Here is a 25,003-nt window from a genome sequence, read left to right on the forward strand (position 1 = left end):
AACAATAAATAACCACTAAGATCTTCCTCCCAGCAACATCTGGAGTTCATTAAGTTCCCTGCTATTCCTCAAACTTCCTTACAAGTCCAGGCATGAGCAAAGAATTGCACTATTGCAATGCTGGAATGGGAAGCCATGCCCATTGCTCGAGGGTCCGCCTTTTAATATTGACATCATCTGCTTGTGAGCTTTGGCAGCCAATAGGAGTTAGTGGCATAGTTGTGATTTTTTTTTTCTTTCTTTGGACAACACTTTGGGGCGTGTTGCGTCTAGTTAACAATCTGTTTGCTTAACTCGATTCCCGCAGTCTTTCCTACCTGCAGAACACATCGAGAACGCTACACGTATCCATACCAGGTAAAATTGTCTCTATGTCTAGTTGCATGTGCAGGAAATGTTGTTGGTCAACCTTGACTTGTTTTTCTAATAGCTGCACAATATGCTGTAGTTTAACAAATCCAGAAGTTGTTTTTTTTTATTATTTTTTTTATAATATATGCCGTAAACAGGTCGCGCATTTCACACTTAGCGCCACAATGCATCGATCGCTACTTGTGATTTTAATTTGCAACCTTGACTTTGTTTGATGTAGTGTATTTGAGCCTACAGTACACATTAGGAAATGTTTTGTTTCTTGTGCTCGGAAGAGTTACGTAACTTCAGGGTTGAGTTCTGCGCAGGCATTTTAATGGGTCTGACTTTAGTACCTGTATGGGCATGAAGTGCAGACCACACCCTTTGTGGCAAACACATAATTAGATTGTGTTAAGCTGACTAAGATTAAGCAATACACCACAGTTCATTACGCAATTGTAATTTTCGATTGTCTTTGGTTTTAGAAAAAGCTTGCAGAATGTGCGACAAAAAGGTCAAAACCGAAGTGAAGCAGTTTGATAAAACCAAACTGCGCAAGACTGAGCCCGAAGAGAAGACGACACTTCCAACCCAAAAGGGTAAGTGGGGCGTTTTTTGCGCAATACATCCATTCACTAGTTATCAGCAGAGCAACACTTCCTCTCCGACAGTTAATAGCAGATGCAGACTTTGGATCCAATGTCAAGTGCTGGTCCACACCCAAATGAAAAAGAGGAACGCTTCCTGTTCACTTTTTATTCACATGTTCACTATGTGCCTCGATCCCATTGTATTCATAATGAGCATTGATTTGCATGTTGCTTGTAAAGAACGACATACTCATACCTTACATTTCAACAACTGCTTAAACTTTATTCAAACAACTTATACGACAGATTTTTTTTCTTATATGCTTAAGTGTAAATCAGTCTTGTTCAACACAGTTTATTAGTCTGTATACTAATATTTGGGAAGTATTTTTTATATGTAATTATGTTAAAAACATTTTATAAAATCTTCACAATTCAGTACACAACACCTCATAATGGCAAGAGGAAAGGTTGGATTTTTTTTTTCAACTTAATTGAAAAGGGGGAACATAACTGCATTTTCTCAATGTGCAGTGCTTCCATCCACCTTTTTCAGAAGTTAGTTTTGCTCATTCTTCTTTGCAGCACCTTTGAAGCTCATCAGGTTGGATATGGAACGTGTGTGCGCAGTTAATAAAGACTTATGAAAGCACAAAATTGAAATTGAAGAAAAAAAACTTTTCAACCGAATGTTGAAAAATTTATAACTATTTTTTTCAGCTATGATCTTTCAGGGTTTATTTTAATTGAATTAATTTCTGTACAACTCTACAGAAGGAACATGGACTTGTAGTTTACTTTAGTTTACAATACTTCGTGAGCTTTGTCTTGCACTCGACAAATACGCAATATATTTAAAAACACTCGTACTAAAGCTCAACTGGATGTGGATCCTGTCAGTACTGTATATCATCAATTCAATTTCTGATCCTCTTGTTTTATTACTTTTTAGAGATTGAAGAGGAAAGGAAATTAAACGAAGAGGAACGTAAGTGACACCCCATTTCTTGAGGCTTGACTTATTTTGCCCTTCTCTTAGATTTTTTTTTTTTTTAGAAATGAATGAGGCATATTTTTGAGTTTTGAATTTTTTGCTCTGTAGTTTTAAGATTTTAACTTGTGCCTGACCGACTAATGAGACAATGAATTTAATTGGCTGATATTGAAAATACAATATATAAATAAAAATATTTTTTTCTTGTTTTTCTCTTTGTTATAAAGTATTATGACATAGCCAAATATGTGGCCTATAATTCATATCGTTATTGTAAATATTAATGGTCCAAATAAGAAGACATTTCTTTCATTTCATTTGTATTTTTCAAAATAATCATCCGGTTACTCAGAACTGGCAATGGCCACAAATAATCCACATCGGTCACAGAATATTGTGGAAAATGGCACAAAAGTGATTTTTCTGTTAGCTCGGATCAGTATCAGCACTGGCCTGTTTGTTGCAATTTAATTTCCCACAACGTCACGACAAACACCAACTTCAATAAAAATGACAAAAATAATATGCAATGAATTAGTGTTCTTTAAGATCAAGGATAATTTGGTTTGAAACGAATTGCTCAATAAGACCTAATAGTTTGTCGGCGCACCAATTTACACAATACATAAGACAATCATTTGCTTTTCAAACAGCTACCCGAATGATCAACGACGAAGTGGTGAGATTTAACACCAAGAAGCTGCGGAAGACCACAACGGCCGAGAAGATCGTACTGCCGACAAAGGATGGTAGGTGGTAACGGAGTACAACTCCATCCTAGGTCCAAGCCATCAGCAGTGCAATATCATGAATTCTTTCTTTGTCTCCCATTTGATGTTTTTTTTTTCTTTTTCAGTCATTGAAAACGAAAAGAAATTAAATGAAGAGGACCGTAAGTGAATCACCCCTTCCATAAGCTCGGCTTCTTCCTTACTTCTAAATATGATCTCTTTCCATCCCCTGTTTTTGTTGCCAACATGAATTCATCAAATATAATCTCTGTACTTCCTTAAAGTCAGGTATAATGTATTCCATTGCTCTTTTTTAGAATGTAACTTAGAAATGAACAGAATAAGACAAGTTTACTTTAATGCAAAAAAAGGATGTTCAAGGAAAACAAATCCTGAACCTTTATAGTTTTGAAACTAATACCACAAAAGCACCTCATAATTTGTGGACGCTCTAAATAACACGATCATTTCATCATTTATTGAACAGCTAACCGAATGGTCAACGACGAAGTGGAAAGATTTAACACGAGCAAGCTGCGGAAGACTGTAACTGATGAGAAGCACTCACTTCCGACTAAAGAGGGTAGGTGCAAACTTTGGAGTACAATTCCATCCCATGTACAAGTCATCGGGAATGCAACAGCTCTAAGTAGGGACATCTGTAAATCCACACCCAATGCAAAAGAATAATTATTCCAGTCACATTATCGTTACAAAGCAGTGTAGTGTAGCTTCAATTGTTGGACAGATGTCCACAAGTTTTTCCACAGTATAGACTAGGAAGCTGTCCAGCCCCCGCGGTAGCAAAGCACGCTCATACCATTATGGTCCCTCCACCATGCTTTTCAGTTTGCTTAAAGTGGAGGTCAACCCCAAAATTTTCTTTTTAATATGTTCTGCGCAGCCCAACTAGTCGAAACGCAGTGTTCTGATTAATGTTGCCTTTGTGGGATACAAATCAAACAGGCATAATCCACCCGTTTTTAGCCATTTGAGAGGGTGGCCATTTTTCCACTTGCTGTCGCCTAAAAATGACATCACAGTTGCCAGGTCTCTGGTGGCGACCAATCACGGTCCACCAGTTTTCTGAAGCTGAGCCATGATTGGTTATGACTTGATACCTGGCAACTCTGATGTCATTTTCAGCAAGTGGTAAAATGGCCGCCCCTTGGAAACAAACAAATATAGCTTAGGCAGACTGAGAGAACAGTGTTTATACAGAATACTACAGACTTTTTGGGCCTGTCAGTATTTTATCAATTATTTGATTCTGTTTGCTTCCCTTTTGATATTTTTTCAGAGATTGAAGAGGAAAAGAAATTAAACAAAGAACAACGTAAGTGATCCAGTCCTTGAGCATGATTTAGTAAAAAACTATTCCTTTTTTTCTTAAAGAATTCCCTTTTGAAATGAACAGAAGTTTGTTGTGTAGCATTAAAGATGACATTAATAATAATAGTACGCTATTCTGCAAAATATATATATCTGCAAATAGTGCCATTTAGAAAATGTTATGGGAAAAAGCAAGGGATCATTTACTTTTTAAACAGCTACCAGAATGGTTAACGACGAAGTGGCGAGATTTAACACGAGCAAGCTGCGGAAGACCTCAACGGAGGAGAAGAATTACCGTCCGACTAAAGCGGGTAGGTTGTCAATTTTGAGTACAATTCCTACGTCGCAGTCGTTAGCAGTGTAAGAACCACCACCAATTTTTAATAACCCTGCAGAGTTTGGATAAGGGCTCCCCTCATTGTACTTAACTTTATCATTATTTTGAATAATACAACAAATGACTTTGTCCTCCTGTCAGTATTGCATCATCAAATCTTTGTTTCTCTTTGTCTTTTTTTTTTTTTAATCTTTTGTAGACATCGAGGCAGAAAAGAAAATGACAAAAGGCGGATGTAAATGACTCACCCCTTCCTCAAGCTTGGCTTCTTCTCCCCCTCATCTACATGATCCCGTCCTATCTCCTGCCTCCATGTGCCAACATGAGTTGATTAATAAAAAGATATTTCTGTATTAGTGCCTTCAAGTCATTCCATGTATTATATCGCCTTTTTTTTTTTTTACAATATACCGGTAATATAGAAATGAACAGAATAAAGCAAGTTCCGTTATGCAGTTAAACAATTTTAACGTTACCATTAATGCTATACTGAGAATATACATTATATCCTGCTAGAGTTCCACACAAACAATTTTGGAAAATTCTTTTTTTTTTTTACAATTTACCTCACTTGCCTACTTGTTTTGAATTGAATACAAAGTCATGACAAGCCAAATTGTTGGTACCTATAGTAACAGGAAACTTAATTTTTTGAAAAAACTAAGAATTTGCAAGTATAGAATGATTTGTGAACTATTCCTTTGATAAAATGCATACTTTCTTAGTATAGGATTAATTGTGCATTGTCTACCTTATTAGAAATGTTTGTCAAGCACCAATTTACTCAATAAAGATTCACAACAGTTCAAGACTTCTTTTTTATTATTATTCCTGCAGCTGTCATCCATCTATGCATTGATAAAATAAGCATTCTTTTTCTACACAAAGGAAGATGCACTGCTAGTAATACATGTAAATCAGTGCAGTGTGAATAAATGTTTGGAAAGCCCGATGACTTGAGTGGATTCCCTTGAGATGGGGCCAGCTGTGATTTTCCACAACAGGCTTGCACAAACATGTTAACAGAGCAGCAACTATTTGAAAGTAGAGATACAGATACGGACTGGGTTAGTTTCAGCCTACGGCATATATGTAACAAAGGTGATCATTTAAAATAAATATGCTTTGAACGTGGATTTGCTGCATCATTTGATTTATTTTGACGCTATTTCAAAACTCATTTTTGCCACCTGGTGTACAATACATGCAATGCCCCAGGTTGAATAAAAATAAATTAACTGCCTTTTTAATGTTTGCCTAATTACTTTGAAATAATTGAGGGAAACGGTAGAGGTTTCTTAATACACATACAATAGGAGTATCAATAGGTTAATTTTTTTTTTCTTCACTATCCTGCGGCGATTGCAGTGCGAGAATAAACCAGAATTGTGGCAGGACAAGTGACTGCATGCTTCATACTCATACTTCATGCTCTGAACTGCCGCTGTAATGACGGACTAGCAGGGGACCCCAGTAGAATTCCTCCAAGAGTACATGGTAGACAGTGTTGGGAAAATAATGCTTCTTAAACATCTGCATTCATCCATGCTGACTTGCCCAGATGTATTTCCTTGGGGGGGGGGGGTTAACGCGGTTCATGCACCGTTAGCCCTGCGACACCGATTTCCCTCCATACACCTTTGTTTGGTTGTATTTTGGTTGACAAATATCTCAAATAAAACAAACTTTCACAAATACATAGTCCTCAATTGCAATTACTACAGTTGCACTTATTTGTATATGTCTTGTAAAGTCCGCGACCCCCGTGGGGACAAGCAGTACAGAAAATGGATAGATGGATGTATTGGAAATCATTTCTATACATATTAAAGGCTTTAAAGTCCATTACCAATCCAATGTATCTTTTGTCACAGCAGTCGTGAAACTTTTCTGACATGACTCGTAAAATACGATGGGTGTTTTTGCTGTGACACAGCTTGTCCCATAATTTAATTAATCCATTAAAAATATTTTGATACAATTCAGTGTTTTTTGACAGCGTAAATAATTCAGGGTTTGTTTTGTTTCTTTGTGTGCGTGCGTGCGTGCGTGCGTGTGTGTGTGTATGGAGCGGGTGTTTCCTTGAGCAATAATGATTTACTACTGCAGAAGTAAAGGAAGTTTTGATCTCAATCGTGGAACCATAGAAAGTCAAAAGTATCTCAGCAAACTGAAGTAAACAGCGTCACCTAGCGGCTGTAAAACAACAGCCTATTCAACGTTAATGCGTCCCTCCAATAGGGGGCGCCCGGAAACAACGAAAGAACTCTCCGGGGGAGAGGCTCTGTATGCTAACGAAAGTCCGCCAACAAGCTAGTTAGCGGCGAGCGATATGGCTTAGAGCCAGTGAAGCCTCGCTGGCATTACAACATGGACATGAAGTGCGAACAAACGAGGTTTTTACGCGACTGTTAGTCAGCGGCTCGGGACTCACTGGCTCATTCATGCGGTCTCTTGTGTTCCGGGGAGTTGTTTGAGCTCGGAGTGGCGGCTGTCGGGCAATCGTCACGGCTCGCAAGGACAACACGGAACACTCACCGGTACGCTTGTTTTGCTCGTAGCATATGCTAGCCCTGTTAACGTCAACCAGCGTATGAGCTAGTTGTTATTCTGTTACTTCGCTGCAGCAATGATGGCGCATTATATACCATTTTTTGTTGCGTGTTGTGTCTCGAAAATATGAACCAGTAAAAGGAGTTGCTGAGTATGAACGGCTTGTTCCACATGGCTCGTTTGAAGAGCGTTCGTCATCCATGTATGTTCTGATAAATTTGTTGTTTGTAAAACCGACAAGAGAGGAGTCAAAGCAAGTATTCCTTTATTCTTTCAGTAAATAGTCGGCCAGCCTTTTATTTATGGTCATGCTAATGTGAGTGCAACTCCCACCAGAGGAGGATGGTGGTTCCCGAAAGCGCCAGCCCGGTCCACCAGCCTGATGATGGTAGTCCTCCTGGCCTCACGGAGGGCTCCAAGCTTGGGTGCGAGGGGGAAGTGGAGGGAACTCAAGACGTAGAGCTGGAGGAGGTTCGAAAGTTGCAAGAACTAGTTCATAGACTGGAGGTCCAGAATGAGACACTGCGCAACAGGGGAAGCAAGAACATCATCAACCGAGGACCTAGCAGCGAGAGCAATAACAAAGAGAGTTTCAGTTGTGCAGAGGGGAACAGAGACTTGGAGCTGTCAGCCCCGCTGGAGAGCTTCAGCAGCGGCGACGACATGTCCCCATTACCAGGTGCCAACAGGCTGGAGGACGAAGAGAATGAAGATGCTGCTGAGGATGTCGGCTCATGTGGTGACTTCCTCACGCTGACCTGTAGCGGTGGGCCAAGACAGGGCCAAAGCCAGACGCCGGACAGCCCCTCGCAAGAGAGTTATGAGAGCGAGACTTTGGCAGAAAGCGATCCACGAATGGAGCAGTCGGCTTTGGATGAGGTGGACGTTTTCGATCTGGACGAGGAGTGGGCCCAAGTTGAAGATGAGGACAGTTGGTATGTTTTCTCAACTACACTACACAGCCCGTTAGTGATTGAACAATATGCATAAAATGCACATCAATGCCGCTTTAATGTCACATTTCATCATTTATCATAATCCAAAAGTCTTTACGCTAAGACGAGTCACATGGGCAGTTTTAGTTGGACCCTTACAACTGAGATTCTTCCCAAGTGACGATTGTCTAATTTGGCTATTTAGAGTTTTACATAATTCTGAGACATATACAAATGAGCAACACCACAAGCCGGCTTTGACATTTATCAACAAAGGAAGGAAAGCTGGTGGGGGAGATTTCAGAAACAGTATAGGAGACGTGAATACCGAAGGTTCACACTAAAAAGGAAAAAGAATAACAGAAATGCCCAGACAGGTTTTCTGGAGGGTTATTAATTTACAGAACTGAAAATTGATACGGTAACTAACACAAAACTAACAATAACCAGAGCCAGAGCACCTGTAATGATGTGCCCGACCGACCCCACTCTTGACAGTCAACAACAAAGCACAAGTGCTATAGAAAATGGATCGATATTGTACAATGGAATACAAATAAATTAAATGGTTAAATCATAGTTCAAGTTTTGTAAAAAAATAAAAGTTTTAATTGAAACGTGCTTTTAACAACTCAAAATGTTGTGGTTTAAGCTATTAGACAGTGACAATATACTTATAAAAAGGTTGTAAAACACGACTTTAGTTTTGTAAGGTTAAAAAAAAAGAAAAGTGTACGTGAAGGAGTGGCCTCCAAAACTTTAACGTGTCATATCCTATTGAAATATTTCTTACTGCAAACGTTGGCTGTGTGCTTTCATTCGTTTTGACTGTAGGCCATCTTTTCATTTGCTAATTCTTGTCTTCCAATTTGAATGTACATCATATCATTTCCCAAAGCAGCAATAGAACAGAAAAAAAGGCTCAAAGCAGCCAATTTAGCCGCTTAAGAGCCAGCCAGCCCGTTCCCGCCTTATTTCATCATTAGCCATACCATATGTGCTTTGGAGGTGCATCATAGCCAAAAGAGCCAGTAATCCCGGTAGGAACATAATCTGATCTGGTTTGGCCTGGCCGCTGCCGCGTGGATAAACTGCTTTGAGTGGGATTGCGCAGCATGTGACACAGGGCCCCAACTGGGACAGAAACACTGGCGCGAAAGGGGCCTGTTCGAGCTCTGGGGAATGTGGAGGGCCAATCGTCACACAGGAGTTGAAGTCACAGTTGACTGTGCAGAATAACATCATTGTTAAAATGACGACACGTAGTATGTATTTGCAACGATCACTCAGATGAGACGCAGTGCGTTTTTGCAAACCATAACTCAAACCAGAGATGATCATGCGCAAATTCCGCAGTTTCCAGTGCACAAACAGGCCACCAAAGGGAGAAGCCGCGGGATATGCGACCTGAATATTTCTCCCTGTGTTGTTGCTCATTCTGCTGGGAATCGTTCGCCTTTGTGTTTGTCCGATGGGAAGATGAATTGTGGTCAAATCTGGTTCTGAACCAGTTGGTCCGCATCCTTTGTGTACACACCTCAAAGGATCGGCCCGTGAGAGCGTCACTTGAAAGCTTCTGGCTGTTTGTCTTCACTGTGAAAACCCTGCACCTGTGACAGCATTAAAAAAAAAAAAAAAAAAAAGCATAACCACAGAGGAGGTTGCTTGAAGCTGACTTTGACTTTGACTTTGAACATGGCTTCCTTTTTAGGTAATTTTTTTTAATCAACACCCAGACCTCAATTAGACATCCTTGTTTTCTTATTTGAATGCAAGGTATTTTTTTTCTGCATAACCACAGAGGAGGTTGCTTGAACATGGCTTCCTTTTTAGGTATTTTTTTTTAATCAACACCCAGACCTCAATTAGACATCCTTGTTTTATTATTTGAATGCAAGGTATTTTTTTTCGGCATAACCACAGAGGAGGTTGCTTGAACATGGCTTCCTTTTTAGGTAATTTTTTTTAATCAACACCCAGACCTCAATTAGACATCCTTGTTTTATTATTTGAATGCAAGGTATTTTTTTTCTGAACATTTTTGCTCCCTTACATTTTCGCCAAGCTATGAAAATACAACCGTGTGACTGGCATTCATTTTTTTTTTTTTTTTTGCCCTGTTTAAAATGCCCTCCACACACCACTGCTGCACTGGGTATTGTCCCACCTCTATTCCCCACTCCTTTATTTTGCTCTGATGGGTTTTCTTTGTTGTCAACAGGTTATATGTGTTGCCGAAAAAACAAGTATCGGACGCAGGTTCCGAGTCTCCCTTGAAGTGGTGTCGGCAAGTTTTGGACCACCCCAGTCCAGAGACGGAGAAGGCATGCCGAACCCTAATCAACCGTTTGGACCAGAGTATGTCTTTCACTTGTTACATTTGAACACATTTTGAGCAAGAAAAAAAAATCCTGATGTATTGTTTTGTGACGTTGCGTCCTCTTAAAACGTCTCATCCAAAACGCTCCTTTCATTATTTTAGCTTTGTGCAGCTTCTACTTTCAGCTCTCTGCAGAGCCCAAACAAACCAGCTATTCATCGCAGAGCAAAGTGACTCCGAAAGTTATGCACTGGGTTGGGTCACTCACTTAGGGCCAACTTTCCTTTTTAAATGGTAGGAATAGAAGTCAAACTGCGTGTTTTGGCAAAGCATAGATGCTATTTAGGCGTCAGCAGTAACGCTGACACAGTCTCAAATTCTACTGCATCACTTTACTGTTCTCTATTTCACATAAAGTGGGAGTAAAAGTGGGGATGTGAAAGTATGTCACCTCAATGGACATCTCATTCTTTCCCCTTAAAAAAATGCTTTTGAAAAAAAGAAAGTCTTTCAGATGAATTCAAGTATGGAGGTTTACCATTTTCTTTCTGCGTCTTTTGTGACTTAAAACCCCACGCGTAACCTCCAAGTTATCCATTACACATTGTCCCACCTTAACTTTTCTTTCTTTCCTCCACAATATGTCATCCAATCTGTGGTTTCCTGTTGCCCCACAGCATCCCGCTGGAGGAACATGTACAGCAGCCCGTCGGCAGAGGCAGGCCCGGCAGGCTCCGGCCCGATTTCTCCTGGGTACCACAAATCAACTAACAAATCTCTACTAACCTGTGGCAGCTCAGGTATGGCATGACATTAACACGCTGTGCTCCCCATGTTCTCAACAACACTACCAGCGGGACTGATGTCAGTTTTTTTTTTGCTGGGAAGTGGGTCACTTGTCATGTGTGCACTAATGTGTCAATAATTGGTCCACTCCGGGGCTTTTTGCATGTTTTACTGGGTCAGCTATAAATCACATGTACTAGAAATATTTGCTAAGCTTTTTTAATGTCACAACGTAAGCAGTGGTTGATGTTATGATCTCAAGGTAAACCCAGGAGAAAAAAAACAAACGAAGAATAATTACAGAAAATATAACGTTATTAACATTATGGAACGAGCAGGCTAACTAGTGAGACATCAAAGATCCGTCGGAACAATTCCAATTTTTAAAATGTTAACTAGCTATCCAGGGAGTTTCTAAAGTAACATTTTTTACCTCAAAGACCTAATGACGATGAGGAATCGGCTGTCAAATGTACCTCATCAACTGTCCCACATATGAACCGTCAAATTCTAAGCTAAATTGCAAATACAAATGAAACAGTGAGAACATGTGACGGTGCAGAGAGCAGCTAACATTAGCAATAAACATCTTCACTCACTGCATTGTCATGACAAACGACACCAGCCAATGAGATTGAAATGCACAACAGACAACTCTTTAGGCGAGAGTCCTCAAACAGGTCTGTTGGCAAGAGGAACAAAAACAGGAAGTTGAAAAGTGTACAAAATAATGGAATAGCTGCCAATAGTTGCAAATTGTAAAAACAATAACCATTGTCACTTACATTTTGAGGTAATCATTGTACCTGGCAAAACAGTCTACAGTCCCACTCTAAATGAAAATTAAAATACTATAAACTGTCAATTTCTGTCCCGGTGATGATGATAGGATTTCATTAGAGCCAGAATACTATAGAAGACGGTTAGCAAGTATGTGTGATTTATACTTTGGTGGGTGTTTCAACATGAATGAAATGTACTTCTATTCTGTCTTGATTTGATGGGTGTTACATTTGCTCTCCTGATTTTCCTGACATTTTCTCTCGCGTTGCTAATTTTGTTGTCAAAGCCTGTAAGTGTTTTTGCATGGCTTGTGGTGTGGTTGATGATCCACGATAATCACAAACTTGTGATCAGGCAATTTTTCCTGGGTTGTCTCATATGTCAAATCAGATTCCTCTCATTTTGCATTGAATACAAATACATTAGCTGCATAGGTTAACATACTAGATACTTGTCAGAAAACAAACATTCAATCAGTGTTTTTTTTTATTATTATTGCCTTTTGTTTTAACTAAAATGCTTCCAGCACATTCTTGTTGTCTTATTGTTATTGGTCATCAAGTAAAATGAACCGCATCCATGAACTTCTGGCATGAGTAGTTTGACAAATGCAAAAGGCACGCGTTCTTTTACGATGTGTTCAGCTCGCGCAAGGCTGATTATGTGCTAATTGTGAAAATGCCTCATCAGTCGGAGCATTAAGGCTTTAACGGTACTAAACCTTCATAATCTTCACAGACTGAAACACCTGTTGTTTTTCCTAGTTTTCAAAATTGACATCAGCTTCTGACGTCATCCACATTCTGTCCCAGGAAAGCTGTGATTTGTGCAGATCCGTTTTTCTCCATTGCAAAATTGTTGCCATTATCAAAGCAACATTAATTGCACATACTCTTATTTACGTCAGCAAGTAAAAAAAGGAATGATATAATGTATATAATATTGACATACACAAGGGCTTTCCTGGGGCTCACAAGCCAAACGTGTCTTTAGCTGACTAAATCCAACATACATGATCCCCACCTGATAGGTGTCTCGGGTGTGCCCTCGGCCCTGAGCTCTCAGTCTTCCATAGACAGCGAGCTCAGTACTTCAGATGACTCCATCTCCATGGGTTATAAGCTGCAGGATCTCACTGATGTCCAGATCATGGCTCGTCTACAAGAAGAGAGTGAGTAGAGAATTGAGCCCGTCTCGACAATACTTTTGCGAAGAGATAGTGCTCCAGCGTTGCAGTTGGCGCAGTTTATGTTAGGACATTAAGATTTTGTTTGTTTTCTAAATGCAAAATAAAACTATTCAAGATGTCTATTTTCGATATCAGGTCTGAGGCAGGATTACGCTTCCAGTTCAGCGTCTGCATCGCGTCGCAGCTCGACGACGTCCCTTCAATCCCTTCGCCGGGGCGGCACCTACAGTGACCAGGAATTTGACAACTACAGCCTGGACGACGAAGACGATGAATTCAGTCCTATGCCCCAGCAACGCCACCGCTTCACCCCCTCGCCCTTGGGCTCACCTCGATGTTTGTCGCCCTCAACCTCCAACCACGGTCAGGAGCACAGCAGCAGACTCGGGGCCCCTCGCACAAGAACCCCCAGACGTTCTCTTCAAGGCCCCAGTGCAGAGCTTCTTAAATTTGCCAAGAGTGAGGGTATGTCAAAAGAAATTGTTTCGTTTCTTGAAGCTTATATTTGGATGTGTGTGACGTCATTTGAGTCAAGGTGATGACGTCCAAGACTTGTCGCTTCATGTGTCATCGACCTGTGGTTCCAGAAGAGTTGAGGCACAGCATGCCTAACCTGGCCCCCCGCACCAGCCTACGTTCCCTGGAGGCAGTCAGAAACAGCCGCAGCATGGAGGCTAACCTCCAGAGCTCTGGCAACCGCATGTCGCACCTGACTCCCTCCCCCTCCTCAGGTAACCCCCACCCTCTTTTCCCTGGACTCTTCGTCTTATTGAATGGCATGCGCCTGTCGCACAAGCTATGCCTCAGCATGCCTGCTTCCATTCCACCACCCTACTGCCACTTCCAACTCTGTTTCAGTTATTGGAATTAGGACACCAACGATAGACTGTTCATGTGTTGTTATCAGAGGAAAAAAAGATAAGCAGTAAGTCTGTCTTATCTGAGAGCTGTGAAAGCTCTATTGATCTTAGATGCCATACTTTCTTTAAAGTTCCCTAAAGTGGGTGTCATCACGGTGTCCATGGGTTCCAGGTTGCAAGGACCACATAAAATAGTTTTACATACAGAGTACACTTCACGAAGTACAGCCACAATTGATGGCGTCCAAAAACAGCCTTAAGATAAATTTTGATAAAGCTCTCGTACTGAAAAGCATTTGATGTTGCGAGGCTCCTTAACCTTGCATCTTTGCGATATGCCTCGAATAACATCCCTTATCTGACAATGTCACTTCCTTGCTTATCAAACCTGTTTTTCCCCCATGTCAAAACTATTTCGTGCCACAGATGGTTTTTCTTTTCCCCTGTCCTCAGTCTTCACTTCCTTATTGACCCACCACTGACAAACACTTGCTTCTTGTTTACTGAAGGTATGGCAGGTAGTCGCCTGCGCAGCAATGGCCAGTCTCCTCTTTCGCTGCGGGCTCCAGTTAAAGCTGTCACCCCCGTGGGATCAATGGCATCTCGTCAACCTTCCAGAGGTCTGCCTGTGATCCAAGCACCCCCTGCTTCGGGGGCTCGCCGGGCTCAGCAGGCTGGCTCTGCTAATGGCGGATCCTACATACCAGGCAGAGCATCCGCTGGCGCCGGGCGGACCGCTATTGGCCGAGGACACTCTGTGCCCACCAGAAGTAAACTATCACAGCCTACCAAAAGGTTAGCGCTATAAAGTACAATACTACTTCAATTGAAAAATCTGTTCTATGACGGTGCTTGACATCCAAGTAGTTTTATTTTTAAACAATGTCTCCCTAAAGAAAATTCTTTGAGGAGGGATTACTTAGCTCCAAACTTGAGCTGTCGCCATCATAAAACCTATAACCTGACAAATGTTTTTAGTGAAGTCATACGAGTACTAAGAAAAGCTAACCACTGTATGATAAAATAAGTCAAAGTAAAACTACCCAGCCTTTGAAGACAGCCGACAGAAGTAATGAAAACAGCAATATTGTCACCTAGTGGCATTTTATAGACATTGCTGGACTTAATATATGCGTCATAACTTGAAGCTTGTATTAACGGTCATTTCATTACAGTTGCTTATGTTCATGCCATAGTAAGTCAGTTCCTTTTCTGTTCTCATCACACTGACCACTTTGCTGATACTGGTTGTCTTCTGAGGTGGCAACACGTGCAAAACACATTTGCTGCATGATCTGAAGTATCACGAGGGAGCCTTGTTACATGATGACTGTTGGACGTCTGCCAACTCCAGATTATTTTGGTTGAACTCCCAAGTTATGCAACTTGTGAGACATTTGTCTTTTAAAATTCTGTCTCTTTGTTTTCGGCGGTGAATATGGGAAAGGTTGTTATCCTACTTCTGAATTGCAAAGTCTCTTTTATGATGTCATCCCATTGTTGCACTTTTGACACTTGTCATAAAAAGTAGTTTGGTAACCTTCCAACCTGTGAACAAAGGCAATAAAGACTTTTTCGTTGAATTTTATCAACAGGTCGTTGGGCATGGCGAAAATCTCTGATGAATCCTGGAAAGATGGCTGCTACTGAATTCTGATGTCCGACAAAGGTGTTTACTGCTACAATCTTTGCTTGACCTTTTCTCAGTGACACCTTACCAAAAAAAGTGTAGACTGGATGTCGTCAAGACTCGTCTCTTTATCCTGCATGAAGCATTGACAACAATACCCAGCATGGCTCCGTTGGCAAATAAAAAGGGCACACTCCTACAAATGTTGTATGGACAATCTCAAGAGCTTCCAGATTTGTCCGGGTCCATTTTACTTATTTTTCTATGGTAATTGTGAGAAACTGCTGTAATTTCCATTAATTGTAATTGCTTTTGATGTTATTGATATGAAGGAAAAAAAAAAAGGAAGTTCATTTTCTGTGTGACTTCCTACTAGATGTTGCGTATTGTAACGCATGCCTGGTAATTTTTTTTGTTTGTTTCCATTCTAATTGGTTATGTAACTGTTCTCTGACAATTTTGTCTGTTCTGTGTCGCACAATCTGAACATTTCTGAATGCTGGCATTGTTCACATTGAGATTAACATCAGATTTCTGTTTACATTGTAAACTGCAGCACTATCACACTGCCCTCATTGATATTTAAAATAAGATATATATACATATATAGTTTGTGCCAAGATGCATTTGAGCTGCAACAACTTTTCTAAATCTCCGACCATCAAAACTACCATTACTTTAATGCATTTTTATTGCATATCCATTAATGTATTGGGATGTGTAGTGTTTTGGAATCTACTGAAATTAAAATTGTTGATGCAATACAGGTCTCCTTGCCTAAGGACAGCCTTCACTCTCTTGTAGAGAACTTTTGAAAATAAACTAGAATAAAAATGTATAATAAAGCTTGGTCTAAAACGCAATGTGCGTGTGCTAGTTCGTGTATTTGCATCACGCTAACATAGTTTTCACTCTTACTAGAGTTGCACAAACATAGCAGGACGTTGTCGTTTCCTGGGTGTGTGACCGAAAAAAACGCTACCACACCCATCGTCACAAAATGGCCTACAGGCCTCATCTGTGTAAACTAAAACTACTAGTTGGCAATTCGGATTTTTTTAACAGTTCGCGTGGTAATACCCACGTTTAGTTCGCAAGCATAGTGCGCATAATGTGTCCCCATTAATAGAATGTTAGAGTAACTACTCTCTTATGCATGACGCAAATAGTAAGGGATCAGCGGTAAACGAGGCCACGCATTGTCTGCCCCCCGCCCTCCCTCTGCTTGTCAGGAAGCAAGCTGATTGGCCGAGGCCTAGCAAAGAGTGCCCGGGGATCCAAAACTGCAGGCCGCACTTAGCTTACCGTCAAAAATAAACCAAATACATTAATAGACAAAACGGAGGAGGGGGAGAAACACCAAAAGAGTCCGAAGACGACGTTATCAGGTAAATTCGCTTCGGACCAACCCGAATGGAGTGGGGTTTAATTCGCAAGGGCCCAGTCGGCCGTAGCGGGCCTCTTTGAGCCTCGTGGAAAAAACAACACGGACATAATGCGGCACAAGGCGGCGCCACTTAGCTTAGCATGATAGCTAGCCAGACGGGCGGTTGTGGGCGCGTTGTTTCAAGCAAACATCAAACGGATACATTTTGACACGTTAGTTCGTCGCCTTCTACGGCGACGCTGTTATCCTTGCGCCGCAGCGAGTGTGCAAAGTCGGGGTGTGTGCTATTAACGCTGCTAACGAGCGTAGACGCTTAGCCTTGATGCTAAAACAAAATGGCGCTGGGCGGATCCGTTGTAGCTCGTTAGCTAGTTAGCTCCGCTGGGTGGTAAGCAAGCGGGAGCCAGCCTTTATGAAGGCATTGCATAACGTCTGCAGAACATTAAGCTTAGCCAAAATTCTGGCATATTTACACGTCAAAATAAAACTATGGCTACACTGTTACATGCATATCAACTGGAAAATATGGGCATTAAACGCACTTGAGCTAAAGCGTAGGATTTTTATTTTTCTTGGTATTGAGCAGTGATGTGACGACAGTGCATTTCCTCCCACTGATAACATTGCGGAGGACTCCCACAGTGGTAACACTGGCGGGCTAGTCCTGCCCACCTACGGGGCAATTCCCTTTCCTCAAATGGAGACCTCGCCATCAGGCGCAACTTGGTCCAGGTGTACAGTTGAATGCACCAGGTTAAGGATGCCTGTAATACTATTGCATGGCAGGGGAAGGAGCTAGTCGTCAATAACATGCCATCCCACTTTCTGAGTGCTCTCTAGTGTGTTTCTTGCACTGTTATTACCTCTGAAGCATACATCTTTCGGGAATATTGAATTGGAAAAGACATTATTATTATTATGATGATGATCATTATTATTGATCCAAATGTTGTATACTGTTACTGTAACTACTAATGGCTGTGCTTTGTTTTTACCAGAGGGATCAATTGCATTGGTGGGAAGTCACACATCTAATATGCTGTTTTTATTTTATGGTTCTGCGCATCGAATGTGAAGGTATTTAATGTATCATATACTGTATATGTATTGTTTTTATGATGCATGACACTTTTACCAACTGCTTGATCACTCACACCTCTCATGATTAATATCTTATAGTTTTCAGGCTGTTTTCTTTTTGCCGGTGTTAAACATGGACCAAGGAGGCGGTGTGTTGGAGTTACACACACAGGAGCTGAAGATGCCCCACGCTATGATCATGCAAGACTTTGGTGGGTGGTAATGTGCATTTAATTGTTCTAGCAAATTATTCTAGAGCAGAAATTGTCACAATTATTAAACCTCAACCCTACAATGTTTACAAAGCAGTTGAGAAACAACCACCGCTGCATACAAAGTGTACATGAGGGGAAAAAAACCCAAAACATTTAAAACATCTTAAATGTCAGAGCAGTAAACACAATAAAACTGTAAAAGAATAAAAACAAATGTGTTGAGAGGATTCATAAAGATGGACAGAAAAATAAAAGTATAAATAAGTAAATATATGAGTTCTGTAGTCATTCACATAAAAACGCATTGATTATCTTTTTGTGTTCAGTCAAAAAATGACATTTGTAAATGTCGGCTTTTACTGTGGAAAGCAGTCATCTGCAGTTTTTGCCTATTTTTTGACATATTAGATACCCAGTAACTGAATCATGATCAGTTTAGGACTACATAGGCTCCAGCTCAATTTTGACCCTAATGAGGACAAGCCGTATGGAAATCAATCAGATGGATAGTTATATATGCATAAGTGAAAGATAACTATGCTTATATTATGTTCAATAATACTCAATTGACTAAGCATGAATAAGAACAGGTAATAAACGCTGTTGTTAGTGATGCACCTCACAATAAAGATTTTTTTAAAACTCTTACTGTCTGTCATACAAGAACAAAATGAAATGTAGATCTCATTCATTCTCGTTTTAACAGTTGCAGGGATGGGTGGCTTGGCACACATTGACGGTGATCACATCGTGGTGTCTGTGCCAGAGGGCATGCTTCTTTCTGACGTGATGACGGACGAGGGCATCCTCCTGGAACACGGCCTGGAGGTGGAGGGTCTGGAGACTCAGGTCGTCGAAGGCCTGGAAACTGAAGTTGTCGAAGGTTTACACGCAGATGTCGAGGGTCTGGAGGCAGAGGTGGTTGATGGGCTACAGACACAAGTGGTAGAGCTGGAGGCTCAGGTTGTGGAAGGCCTAGAAGGAGAAGTCGAGGTGGAGGGTCTCGAGGCACATGTAGTCGAAGGACTGGAAACCGAAGTCGATGTGGAGGACCTGGAAGCTCATGTTGTTGAGGGCCTTGAGGAGGAAGTGGAAGTGGAGGGCTTGGAAGCGGAAGTTGTGGAGGGTCTGGAGGTGGACGTAGAAAGCCTGCGCTCTCAGGACGTAGACGGCCATCAAATCAGCAATGAGGACATGGTTCACTCAGAACATAGTGTGATCATGCCGGAAAACATCCTAGGAACCGAGGTTGCGATAGAGGCGGCTTTAGAACACCACCACGTGCTAACCTCAGACCTTATCCAGGATGCCAACCACCACGATGACATGTCAGACCAGGTGTTTGTTGCAGAACTTCTCTCGGACCACCAAGATAACACTCTAGACCATCAACTTGTCGCAGAGGGCTTGATGGTGACAGAAGCCAATGCGGAGACCATCATCCATCAGCAACTTCCATCTGAGGGGGTGCCCCTGCAGATGGATGAAGACGATGACGGCAGAAGCAGCTCCGAAGATTACCTCATGATCTCCCGTAGGATCGTCGTCGGTCTCAGACAGTGTTTCTAGTTGTGTCTGTCCGATTTTTTGAGGTTGAATCTTTTTGCTGTTTAGTGGATGAGGTGGGAGAGAAGCTGGACATAGGAGACACCCCTCTTGAGATTAGCACTGAGGTGATGGAAGACAAGGACTGCAAGGAAGACTCTACCGCGGAAGTCATCAAAGTCTACATTTTCAAGGCTGAGGCAGATGATGATTTGGGCAAGTCGTTGAACTAGTCGTGGATGGAATGTTTTGCGTGAGTGTCGATTAAAATTAACCCCACCCTCCACTTTGTTTTTCTAGGTGGAACAGAGGTGATAACTGAGGATGATTATCAAAATGGCCACCCTGATCTTGAAGCCGCCTCATCTGGAAGACTCGGAGTTGGCCGTGACAAGATGGTCTACATGGCAGTCAAGAAGCAGCCCAAAATTGAAGAGGACGACGACGACGAGGACAGTGATGATGATGATGATGATGACATCAGTATGTTCTTGTGGTTCTGTCTCAAAAGCTTTTTCTGCTTTTTCATAGACTTAGTTGGATGGCTCCACATATCAAATAGATTGAGCCGTTGACCTAAGTGTGTTGATGATGTTCTCTGCTGGATTTGTGCAGGTAAGACTATAGATCAAGTCAAGAATGGCACAGCGACACCATTTCTTCAAATTCGAGAGGGTTTACCCCCAAACCGTGTCCTCAAACCCAAAGCCAAGAAAAAGAAGAAAGGGGACGTTAGGCAGTGTCAAACCGGTAAGACCTTTTGCCTGCCTTTTGATATGGTAACGCTTGGATGACGGGCCAAATAAACGTCCGTTTCCCCCAATTGCCTATTTCAGCTGTCATCATTGGGCCCGATGGCATGCCCCTGACAGTCTACCCATGCCACATATGCGGAAAGAAGTTCCGCTCACGAGGCTTCCTCAAATGCCACATGAAAAACCACCCGGACCACCTCTTGAAGAAGAAGTACCAATGTACAGACTGTGACTTCACCACCAACAAGAAGATCAGTTTCCACAACCATTTGGAGAGTCACAAGCTGCTGAGCCACAACAGCGAGCGCTCCCCGGAATACACGGAGTACACCCGGCGTTATCACGAGTCCAGCCCGCTGGGCTCCGACAAGCTCATCGTCAAGGACCGCGAGCCCAAGCTGCATCACTGCAAGTATTGCGACTATGAGACCGCAGAGCAGGGCCTTCTCAATCGCCACCTGCTGGCCGTGCACAGCAAGAACTTTGCGCACGTGTGCGTCGAGTGCGCCAAAGGCTTTCGCCACCCGTCCGAGCTAAAGAAACACATGCGGACCCACACGGGCGAGAAGCCTTATCACTGTCCGCACTGCGAATTTCGCTGTGCGGATCAGTCCAACCTTAAGACTCACATCAAAAGCAAGCATGGCGCAGACCTGCCCTTCAAGTGCAGCCACTGCCCGCAGGCGTACGCAGACGCACGGGAACTCCAGCGTCACATAGAGATGGTGCAAGGTCACAAGACGCACCAGTGTCCACACTGCGAGCACAAGAGCACCAACTCCAGTGACCTGAAACGACACATCATCTCCGTGCACACCAAGGACTTTCCCCACCAGTGCGACGTGTGTGAGAAAGGCTTTCACAGGCCCTCCGAATTGAAGAAGCACGCCGAGACGCACAAAGGGAGCAAGGTGCACCAGTGCCGGCACTGTAACTTCAACGCCCCCGACACGTTCACCCTGAGTCGCCATATTCTTTCCCTGCACACAAAGGAACTCCCGTTTAAGTGCAAGCGATGTCGGCGAGGCTTTCGGCAGCCGGCGGAGCTGAAGAAGCACATGAAGACGCACAGCGGCAGGAAAGTTTATCAGTGCCAGTATTGTGAGTACAACAGTACGGACGCTTCGGGTTTCAAGCGCCATGTCATCTCCATTCACACCAAGGACTACCCCCACCGCTGCGACTACTGCACCAAGGGCTTCAGGAGGCCTTCGGAGAAGAGCCAACACATAGCCAGACACCACAAAGACATGTTAATGTAACAGCATCACACTTAAGCGCCCCCTAACCCTAACCCCCCCCCCCCCATACACACACACCTACCCCTGTACATCGGTGTCACGCACGCTGAGGTAATTTTAGTGTATTCAAAATTAAATGCTATAGGCTGTTGAAGGCAACATCATAATTGCCATTCTGTGTTGTAATGGGTATAAAACGCCACCTAATGCCAGAACACGTTTTAGATGGGAGTAAAATCTTAAAAAAGACATAAAAAATGTGACAGTGTGCACTAAGTGGGACAAGTGTAAATTGTGTTTGTTTGTTTGTTTGTTTTTCTGGAAAAAAATCACGCAAGGACATATATTCAGGGTTTCAAATGTCTATTTTTATACCCACTCAGCTGAAATGCTGCAGAAGAATAACTCTTGTAAAGTCAAAAACGCCAGTTTAAGAGCATCAGTTCAGTTTTCCTCCATACTACCGACTTAGTATCTTTATGAATTAGCTTTTAGCTTGACATTTGTTTTCACTGCCACGTGTTGCACCATTCTCAAGCTCCAAGAAAGCATTTTAATAATATTGACATACATGACGCACCTTAGCCCTCGGTTTTATTCCCACCTTTTTGCATTTCCCCCAAATCATGTGTGATATGACCACAATCTGTTCAAAATGTATTAAAAGATAAATCAGGGTTTCAGGACTGATCAGCTCAGTCAAGTCTAACAAAACATGATTAAGGTGGTGCTACATTATTAGTTTGGGTTTTGAATTGGATGAATGGTTAGCTTCGTGATTGCTAACCACTTGGTGGTTACCTGCGACTAAGATATTGATTATGTTACCTATGACACAGGTATGCCCAGCCAACAATACAGTTGCAATCATGCCTTACATCTAATGGTCTTTTCTCTTAAGCACTGATGGACTCAGCCAATCTGAAAATTAGTCTTGTTGTTGTTTTGTAACTCAAACATACTGCATCAATACCATTCTCTCAGAGATTGTGGTTGAGTCAGTAGAAGGCACTTTATTTTTTTTGTATTTTAATTACATGTATGGGGTTTGTGTATGTATAAGGATATATATATATATATATATATATACATATATATATACACATATAAAACCTGGGTAAATGATTACACAGCCTTGTGAGTGGCTAAATGTTATCTATAGCAAGTGGGCACAATACAATTGTGGAAAGTGGTGGGTGAAACAATTTAATGTTCTGTTCCATGGCAGTGTTTGGGTTTTGTGTTTGGTTTGTGCTCACTAACAAGTTTCCCAGACCCTCATCCCACTGTCCTTCTTATATGTAAACCTAGCCCAATCCCACATTGAGGATTATACTCTTGTCAGTGGTCATAATGGCATCAGTCTATCAAGTATGCACATATGCCGTCTCCATAAAATTGTGGTAGCCTATACGTATACTAAAATCCCTGCATTTCATGTAACTTAGTATACTATATTTCCTTTCAGTCTGATTGTGGATAAACTACTGGTGGGGAAGAAACCAAAATAAAAATAAAATATATCTTTTTATACCTTGTGTTGTTTTTAATAATAAGGGCTCAAGTTTAATCCAGTTTAATTATTTTGTCAACTGAATAGTGTGATGGTTAACCCCAGTGACATATATCAGCACGGACTTTTAATGTTGAAAAAAACAAACAGATTATGTTACAAAATAGCTATTATATTATTGCATTTAATATTGTAATATTTCTGGAAATAGTTCAAAGCCTCATGGAATGTCACGCAAAGCATGTATTGTCAAGGATTACATCACCAATTGTGCTTTATTGTGATGCCACAACAGATGGCTAACAGTGATGGAAAAGAGGTCAAGTGTGCTGTAACCACCGAACTCAGAAATTGCAATCCATTCCTTTTACTTGCTGACCAAACTAAGATGTGTTTGCATGCACCATGCCAACACAGCTACCAAGTAATATCTCAAAGACGTCACTTGGTGATATAGGATCATTTGGGTCAGATTATAGCAATTCAGATTATAGGCATCGTAATAGGCACAAACTTTGCCAAAAAGACACAAATTCGACTTAGAGCATGACGCATGTACGTACGTTTTCAGGCGGTTGTGACAAATATTAGGTTCAGCGCAGTATAAAAAAAAAAAAAAGACGGAGAGATTTCTTATCGCCACTAGATGGTGCTATGGTAATAAAAGAACCTTATCATATAGCTTTGGCTATAAAGATTTGAAGTTTCTTTTCAATTTTTTTAAAGCATGTGCAGGGGAGGGAAGGAGAATGTGTCCTTATTGCTTAGCAGGAAATCTGAAACGCTGCACTTTCTCAACGTGTAACCCAGGGGTAGCAAAAACACTGAAAACAGCAACGAAGAACAACATAAAAAGTCCTTCCTGCCCAACAGCATCTGATCCACTCTAGAGCGCTACCACAAATGCCCACTTGGTGCTGCAAACGAGCTAACAGAACACTGCGGTCCATCTTGCCAAATGCTGCAGTCACGTCCAACAAAACACAACATACAGTCATTCACCAGAAATGACATCCTCGTCATTAAAAAACCCATAACAGTGCTAAATCTGTGTTATGCAGCTTTTTAAAACCTGACTGGAAACCCTCTGTGACAGAGGTCCCCAACCACCAGGCCACCACCGGTACCGGTCCGTGGGTCACTTGGTACCGGGCCGCCAAGCCGCACAGAAAAAAATATCTATATGTACGTATATATTTTTTATCGACGATCAATTAATTCAGGTCAAGACGCTCGTCCCAATCACGTCACATGTTTCCCCAGTCGAGTTAGCAAAATGAGTAAGAATTTATTTTGAAAAATATTTTTAAAAATTGGCAATTCAGGTGAAGACGCTCGTTTTGGTCACGTGACATGTCACCTGAGTCGAGCCTGCAAAGCAAGCAAAAATGAGCAAGAAATGTTTGGAAAGCTTCTTCGGAAAGGGAAAAAAAGCCCAATGAGGAGACGGAAGAAGAAGAAGAAGAAGAGGCTACGACTTCTAAGAAAAGGAAAGCTGCATTTAAAAGAAAATTTCTGGAGTCCTACTTGAGATCTAGATTAATCGCCACAAGTGACTCTGACGCACCAAGCCCACTCTGCATAATATGTGGCGACAGGTTAACTAACGAGGCAATGAAGACTTCAAAACTGCTTCGGCACATGGTCTCCACAAAAGCGCTGAAAACCCTGCTTCCTTTTCCAACAACCTACCTTTGTGAAGCTGGATTTTCTGCTGTAAAAGCGACCAAAACAAAGCTGCGGAGCAGATTGGACACCAACAGCACACTTCGGGTGTCATTGTGTCCGATTACGCCGAGATGGGACCGGATCGTTTCTGAGAAACAAGCTCAGTGCACCCACTAATTCAACGTAATGGTGAGTTTTATTT

At 41.8% G+C, this 25,003-nt stretch overlaps 3 protein-coding genes across 7 annotated transcripts; all 3 read left to right on the forward strand.

The window, feature by feature from the left end:
• Window positions 1–190: 190 nt before the first annotated feature.
• Window positions 191–5,150, forward strand: tmsb1 (thymosin beta 1). 2 transcript variants are annotated; one of them, XM_049742723.1, is made up of 9 exons: window positions 191–357; window positions 840–953; window positions 1,897–1,932; window positions 2,592–2,687; window positions 2,795–2,830; window positions 3,157–3,252; window positions 3,970–4,005; window positions 4,220–4,315; window positions 4,541–5,150. In XM_049742723.1, exons 2-9 carry the CDS (start codon window positions 854–856, stop codon window positions 4,582–4,584), a joined length of 540 nt encoding a protein of 179 aa, XP_049598680.1. In that variant the 5' UTR covers window positions 191–357; window positions 840–853; the 3' UTR covers window positions 4,585–5,150. The 2 variants fall into 2 exon arrangements, with proteins under 2 accessions (XP_049598680.1, XP_049598689.1); XM_049742732.2 differs by having other exon boundaries at window positions 206–357; window positions 846–953.
• Window positions 5,151–6,604: 1,454 nt separating this feature from the next.
• Window positions 6,605–16,260, forward strand: zgc:66447 (SLAIN motif-containing protein-like). 4 transcript variants are annotated; one of them, XM_049742540.2, is made up of 9 exons: window positions 6,605–6,881; window positions 7,172–7,829; window positions 10,051–10,187; window positions 10,827–10,949; window positions 12,749–12,889; window positions 13,043–13,372; window positions 13,495–13,638; window positions 14,277–14,562; window positions 15,363–16,260. In XM_049742540.2, the coding sequence occupies exons 2-9, from the start codon at window positions 7,237–7,239 to the stop codon at window positions 15,415–15,417; spliced, it is 1,809 nt and encodes a 602-aa protein (XP_049598497.1). In that variant the 5' UTR covers window positions 6,605–6,881; window positions 7,172–7,236; the 3' UTR covers window positions 15,418–16,260. The 4 variants fall into 4 exon arrangements, with proteins under 4 accessions (XP_049598497.1, XP_049598511.1, XP_049598488.1 ...); XM_049742554.1 differs by having other exon boundaries at window positions 7,231–7,829; window positions 13,498–13,638; XM_049742531.1 differs by having other exon boundaries at window positions 6,606–6,881; window positions 7,231–7,829.
• Window positions 16,261–16,616: 356 nt separating this feature from the next.
• On the forward strand, window positions 16,617–23,151 carry znf711 (zinc finger protein 711). Its single transcript, XM_049742518.1, has 8 exons — window positions 16,617–16,785; window positions 17,783–17,861; window positions 17,964–18,076; window positions 18,786–19,613; window positions 19,694–19,840; window positions 19,925–20,107; window positions 20,240–20,374; window positions 20,461–23,151. Exons 3-8 carry the CDS (start codon window positions 17,998–18,000, stop codon window positions 21,639–21,641), a joined length of 2,553 nt encoding a protein of 850 aa, XP_049598475.1. The 5' UTR covers window positions 16,617–16,785; window positions 17,783–17,861; window positions 17,964–17,997; the 3' UTR covers window positions 21,642–23,151.
• Window positions 23,152–25,003: the final 1,852 nt, after the last annotated feature.

The sequence above is a fragment of the Syngnathus scovelli genome, chromosome 1 (genome assembly GCF_024217435.2).
Source record: "Syngnathus scovelli strain Florida chromosome 1, RoL_Ssco_1.2, whole genome shotgun sequence".
Classification (NCBI taxonomy): Eukaryota; Metazoa; Chordata; class Actinopteri; order Syngnathiformes; family Syngnathidae; genus Syngnathus; species Syngnathus scovelli.

Bases quoted from the DNA above. Each gene is read 5' to 3' on its own strand.
- tmsb1 (XM_049742723.1), top strand. From the start codon at position 854: ATGTGCGACAAAAAGGTCAAAACCGAAGTGAAGCAGTTTGATAAAACC. The intron at 954-1,896 runs GTAAGTGGGGCG...ATTACTTTTTAG, and splicing joins GACACTTCCAACCCAAAAGG to AGATTGAAGAGGAAAGGAAA. The intron at 2,688-2,794 runs GTAGGTGGTAAC...TTTCTTTTTCAG, and splicing joins CGTACTGCCGACAAAGGATG to TCATTGAAAACGAAAAGAAA.
- zgc:66447 (XM_049742540.2), top strand. From the start codon at position 7,237: ATGGTGGTTCCCGAAAGCGCCAGCCCGGTCCACCAGCCTGATGATGGT. The intron at 7,830-10,050 runs GTATGTTTTCTC...TGTTGTCAACAG, and splicing joins GTTGAAGATGAGGACAGTTG to GTTATATGTGTTGCCGAAAA. The intron at 10,950-12,748 runs GTATGGCATGAC...CCCACCTGATAG, and splicing joins ACTAACCTGTGGCAGCTCAG to GTGTCTCGGGTGTGCCCTCG.
- znf711 (XM_049742518.1), top strand. From the start codon at position 17,998: ATGGACCAAGGAGGCGGTGTGTTGGAGTTACACACACAGGAGCTGAAG. The intron at 18,077-18,785 runs GTGGGTGGTAAT...TCGTTTTAACAG, and splicing joins TATGATCATGCAAGACTTTG to TTGCAGGGATGGGTGGCTTG. The intron at 19,614-19,693 runs GTAGGATCGTCG...TTTGCTGTTTAG, and splicing joins AGATTACCTCATGATCTCCC to TGGATGAGGTGGGAGAGAAG.